The 6,000-nt window shown below is 45.1% G+C and overlaps 1 protein-coding gene across 4 annotated transcripts in view; it reads left to right on the forward strand.

The window, feature by feature from the left end:
• Nucleotides 1–4,313, forward strand: part of TARBP1 (TAR (HIV-1) RNA binding protein 1) — an 84,350-nt gene extending 80,037 nt beyond the window's left edge. For all 4 annotated transcript variants that reach the window (XR_004434468.1, XM_033200619.1, XM_033200621.1 and 1 more), the window contains 4 exons: nucleotides 1,797–1,988; nucleotides 2,144–2,268; nucleotides 3,094–3,230; nucleotides 3,897–4,313. Coding sequence is in view for 3 of the 4 variants with exons in the window: in XM_033200619.1 (XP_033056510.1) it covers nucleotides 1,797–1,988; nucleotides 2,144–2,268; nucleotides 3,094–3,230; nucleotides 3,897–4,065 (623 nt within the window). In the remaining variant the exon portion in view is untranslated. The remainder of the gene's footprint in view (nucleotides 1–1,796; nucleotides 1,989–2,143; nucleotides 2,269–3,093; nucleotides 3,231–3,896) is intronic.
• The last annotated feature ends 1,687 nt before the right edge of the window (nucleotides 4,314–6,000 follow it).

The following is a 6,000-nucleotide window of genomic DNA, read 5'->3' on the forward strand; positions in this document are numbered from 1 at the left end:
ACCCACCGCTTGTGCAACTATAACCTTCAAGTCCTTATCTACTGTCCAGCCTCTGTCCTGAACAGACTGGACCTTAGCACTGGGATATTTCTTAAGCTCTTGAAATATCACCATATCCAAATTCAGTTTGCCTTTCCCTTTGGTTTTCTAGCCTCCACATAGCTATTAAAAGAGATTTTTGTAAAACACATAGTACTGTTACTCTCCTTAACATTTTTTCATGGCTTTTATCTGTGGAATAATTTTTTTTTTCCTTGAGACGGAGTCTCACTCTGTCTCTCAGGCTGCAGGCTGGAGTGCAGTGGCACGATCTCAGCTCACTGCAACCTCTGCCTCCTGGGTTCAAGCAATTCTCGTGCCTCAGCCTCCCGTGTAGCTGGGATTACAAGCGTCCACCACCACGTCTGGCTAATGTTTGTATTTTTAGTAAGAGACGGAGTTTCGCCATGTTGGCCAGGCTGGCCTCAAACTCCTGACCTCAGGTGATCTTCCCGCCTTGGCCTGCCAAAGTGCTGGGATTATAGGCGTCCACCACCATGCCTGGCTAATGTTTGTATTTTTGTTTTGTTTTGTTTTTTGAGATGGAGTCTCACTATGTTGCCCAGGCTGGAGTGCAGTGGCACACCCGCTCACTGCAAGCTCTGCCTCCTGGGTTCACGCCACTCTCCTGCCTCAGCCTCCTGAGTAGCTGGGACTACAGGCGCCAGCCCCATGCCTGGCTAATTTTTTTGTATTTTTAGTAGAGACGGGGTTTTGCCATGTTGGCCAGGCTGGTCTCAAACTCCTGACCTCAGGTGATCTACCTTGGCCTCCCAAAGTGCTGGGATTACAGGTGTGAGCCACTGTGCCCAGCCAGTAGAATAAATTCTTTATCATTATATGCAAAGCCCTTTGGTCTGAGCCATCTCTCTCCACTCCATTGCAGGCTGTGCACTAAACCAACGTACTTGCTGCCTGAACCATGTTGCTCGCACATCCCATGTATGTGCACGCGCTTTATCTACTGTCTGCTTTGCAAACTTTTACCTTCCTTCCCGTGAACCTTCCGGGGTCTTACCCTTTGCCTCTCCCTCCCCTAGACATTAGTAACTCCTTTCTGTGTGAGCATTACCTTCGCTGTTGTACTGTGTTACAGTTATTTGCATGTCTCTCCTATCCTAAGTGAACTAAGTGCTCCTTGATTGCTCAGAAAGCAGTTTGGAGTAGGACAGAGTTGAGAAAGAGCCTGAGAGGTAGTCTCAGTCCTGTACTACAGAGATGAAAACACTGCAGTCAGATAGGCTAGTAACGTTCTGTGTCCTCATCACTTCTGTCAAGAGATAACTACTTTATACAACATCCTTCATTTTAGAAAAGTTACCCCAAGCACTTATAAAATTATCATATTTTATTATATTGTTTTCAGAAATAGTCTTTCCACAGAAAATCCTAATCTAATACGCTATTGTTTGTAAGATACATCATTATTTTATGTACCTCCAAGGAAAAAAAAGTTACCAAACTATGATACTCTGATTCTAAGATGTGTCTCAATTTCAGATATGCTAAAATGTGAAAAAATGTGTATCTCATGTTTTCATGAATTATCATGGTATATTGGTTAGTAGAGCTGAGTTTGAAAACGTAAAATTGCTACTAAAAATGAGAATTGTGTCTGAGTCCAACTGAAGTTTTTTAGTTAAATAAATCTCATTCTAAAGTATTTCAAATTCTTAAAAATACATATACATGTATAAATAAATATATAGAGATTCAGATTTATTTATATGTGGGATTGTTTTCTTTTTTCTTCCCAGGTACTAATTTGGTCGAAGCAGATAACCAAGCAGAGTGGACTGACGTTCAGAAGAAGATTATCCCGTGGAACAATCGTGTTCCCGACTTAGACCTGGAGCTCCTGTTTCAGGATCGTGCTGCCAGACTTGGAAAGTCAATTAGTAGACTCATCGTCGTGGCCTCGCTCATCGACAAACCAACCAATTTAGGAGGTAAAGTGGTAGTTTTCCAGGAGCTTGCCTAAAATCTTTTGGTCTTAAACATTTTTTAATTAATCCACTGCCACGGGAGCTTCAAAATGTATGGGACATGATGAGCTTAGCATCGTGTTGGGAACAATCTGAGTGATTCCAGGTGTTCTGTGCAGGACTGTGCAGGACCTGTGAGGTATTCGGGGCTTCGGCGCTCGTTGTTGGCAGCCTTCAGTGTATCAGCGACAAACAGTTCCAGCACCTCAGTGTCTCCGCTGAACAGTGGCTCCCTCTAGTGGAGGTGGGTGGAAAGGAATTTATTATTATTATTATTATTTTTTTTTTTTTTAGGAATTTATTATTAAAGTTCTTCTTAAAAGCCCACACATGTACCCGTGAACCTAACAGCTTTTTTAAAAAGTTTGTATTTGTAAAAATATTTTGTAGTGCTCTTTGTGTATTAGTTCTTTTGCATATTTATAGCAGTGCAGCCTTTAATCGTTTAAGAACAATATTTAAATTAAAATACAGTTCACTTCTGTTTTTCTACTTTTTTATAGGTCACATCTTTAGAAATCATCAATAATGTAGAATTCTGTTCAGTAAAACATACCCTGTTACAGCCCACTCTTGATTTAGGAATAATTCTTAGAAATTTATATCATGTTGGCCAGGCGCGGTGGCTCACGTCTGTAATCCCAGCACTTTGGGGGCCGAGGCGGGTGGATCACAAGCTCAGGAGATAGAGACCATCCTGGCTAACACGGTGAAACCCCGTCTCTACTAAAAAATAAAAAAAAAAAAATTAGCCAGGCGTGGTGGCGGGCGCCTGTAGTCCCAGCTACTTGAGAGGCTGGGGCAGGAGAATGGCGTGAACCTGGAAGGTGGAGGTTGCAGTGAGCTGAGACTGGGCCACTGCACTCCAGCCTGGGGGACAGAGCGAGACTCCGCCTCAAAAGAATATATATATATATCATGTTGGGAGAGTTCTTTTTTATAATGTATGATTCTGTTCTTTTTCTTTTAAAAAGACTTAAGTTTAGGTTAATATGTTTTTTAACTCTAATTTACTCCAAGCAGGGCTATAACTGAATGAATATTCTGTTCTTTTTAAACTAATATTCAGGTAAAACCACCTCACCTAATTGATTATCTGCAGCAGAAGAAAACAGAAGGTTATACCATCATTGGAGTGGAACAAACTGCCAAAAGTTTAGACCTAACCCAATATTGCTTTCCTGAGAAATCTCTACTCTTGTTGGGGTAAGAATCTTCTCTTGTCCATAGTATGTTCTCTGAGCCCCAAACTACTGGAAGATGTTAGGTTTTCGGGTTTTTTTTTTTTGAGACAGTCTCACTCTGTAGCCCAGGTTGGAGTGTAGTGGCACAATCCTGGCTCACTGCAACCTCTGCCTCATGGGCTCAAGCAGTTCCCGGGCCTCAGCCTCCCAAGTAGCTGGGATTACAGGCATGCTACACCAGACCCGGGGGTTCACCATGTTGGCCAGGCTGGTCTCGAACTCCTGACCTCAAGTGATCCTCCCACCTTGGCCTCCGTGGTGGGATTACAGGCGTGGGCCACTGTGCCTGACTAGGAAGATGTTACCTTTCTGTTTTACAGTTTACCCTGACTCCTGCTCATACCTGCACTTTTCTTTGATTTGTAACATTTTTAAGAAGCCCCCCGGACTTTCCTTTTATTTCATCTCTCTGGCATCGTCAGGTGAACACGGAATTGACCCATCAGTCTTTTTCTTACACTCTTACTTATTTCCCAGTGCTACAGACTTAACTTCATTTGTTAATGTCTCTTTTAGTAACATTCAGAATATCAAAGAGAAAAATAAATACGTAAATAAAAAATAGAATATCAAAGAGAAAAATTGTTTTTTACAGGAAAACTAACCCTTCTTCCATTTTCTTCCTCAGAAATGAACGTGAGGGAATTCCAGCAAATCTGATCCAGCAGTTGGACGTTTGTGTGGAAATTCCTCAACAGGGCATTATCCGCTCCCTGAACGTCCACGTGAGTGGCGCCCTGCTGATCTGGGAGTACACCAGGCAGCAGCTGCTCTTGCAGGGAGACACCAAGCCATGATGTGCCTTCCTCAGTGAAGTGCTGGTGCTGTTCAAACTTTTTTTTAAAAAACTATTTGGACTAAAGAAAGAGATTCTGAAATTTACTGTGATAATTTGTATTTCTTTTTTCTTGCAATTTAATGCCAAAAGTTTGCCATGTGCCTTAAACATATTACTATATATTTTCTCCTTTAATAAACACTTTTTGTTAAATTGTATTCTTCCATTAATAAAATAAGCAGTTGTGGAAATAAAATAAAGGATTTTTTAAGAGATAATTTATTTCCTAGAAACGCCTATTCTCAGAAATGTGGTCTATGATAATACAGAGTTAAAGCAGCGATCATCTGTGAACACTCATACCCTTGAGTCATAAGGAGACCAGGGAGGTTGAGGCGAAGGTTCCGAATGAAGACGGGTCATGAGCCTCTGTGCCGCTTTCCGTCTCAGTACTACCCTCGGGAAGCACGCTTGGCAGGATGCAGAGCCAGCGTCCCTGGGAGGCTCAGAATGCTCAGGCAAAAGGCTTTAATCTACTTTTAAGCCATGAACTAGGCCATAATCACTCACAGTAAGTTTATGGCCGGGCGCGGTGGCTCACACCTGTAATCCCCACACTTCGGGAGGCCAAGGCGGGTGGATCACCCGAGCTCGGGAATTCGAGACCAGCCTGGCCAACATGGCGAAACCCTGTCTCTATTAAAAATACAAAAATTAGCTGGGTGTGGTGACGTGCACCTGTAATCCTAGCTCCCTGGGAGGCTGAGGCAGGAGAATTACTTGAACCTGGGAGACAGAGGCTGCAGTGAGCCGAGATGGCGCCAGTGCACTCCAGCCTGAGTGAGAGAATGAGACTCCATCTCAAAAAAAAAAAGTTTGTATGAAGTTTTTCATATCACCTTTGCACACGGAGATCAAATAGTGGTTCTGACAACTATGAACATGGACCTAAAGGAATTGAATTACTGAATGGTGCGGGGGGGCGGAGCAAGATGGCCGAATAGGAACAGCTCCAGTCTCCAACTCCCAGCGCGAGCGACACAGAAGACTGGTGATTTCTGCATTTTCAACTGAGGTACTGGGGTCATCTCTCTAGGGAGTGCCAGACAATCGGTGCGGGTCAGCTGCTGCAGCCTGACCAGCGTGAGCTGAAGCAGGGCGCGGCATCACCTCACCTGGAAGCGCAAGGGGGAAGGGAATCCCTTTTCCTAGCCAGGGGAACTGAGACACACAACACCTGGAAAATCGGGTAACTCCCACCCCAATACTGCGCTTTAAGGAAACAGGCACACCAGGAGAATATATCCCACACCTGGCCGGGAGGGTCCCACGCCCACGGAGCCTCCCTCACTGCTAACACAGCCGTCTGCGGCGATCTATCCGCAAGGCAGCAGCGAGGCTGGGGGAGGGGCGCCCGCCATTGCTGAGGCTTAAGTAGGTAAACAAAGCCGCTGGGAAGCTCGAACTGGGTGGAGCTCACAGCAGCTCAAGGAAGCCTGCCTGTCTCTGTAGACTCTACCTCTGCGGACAGCGCACAGCTGCAGTCCAACAGGGGAAAGAGCCGGGGCTGGTGCAGACGCGAACGACTCTGACAGCTTTGGGGAGACCCGTGGATCTCCTAACGTGGAGGTTGAGATCTGAGAACGGACAGACTGCCTGCTCAGGTGGGTCCCTGACCCCTGAGTAGCCTAGATGGGAGACATCCCCCACTAGGGGCAGTCTGACACCCCACCCCACTCCACCCCACAGGTGGAGTCACCCCTGAGAGGAAACTTCCAAAGAAAGAATCAGACAGGTACACTCGCTGTTCAGCAATATTCTATCTTCTGCAACCTCTGCTGCTGATACCCAGGCAAACAGGGTCTGGAGTGGACCTCAAGCAATCTCCAACAGACCAACAGACAGTCCTTCTGACTGTCAGACGGAAAACTATCAAACAGGAAGGACACCTATA

Source organism: Trachypithecus francoisi, unplaced genomic scaffold (genome assembly GCF_009764315.1).
Source record: "Trachypithecus francoisi isolate TF-2019V2 unplaced genomic scaffold, Tfra_2.0 Lachesis_group5, whole genome shotgun sequence".
Taxonomy (NCBI): domain Eukaryota; kingdom Metazoa; phylum Chordata; class Mammalia; order Primates; family Cercopithecidae; genus Trachypithecus; species Trachypithecus francoisi.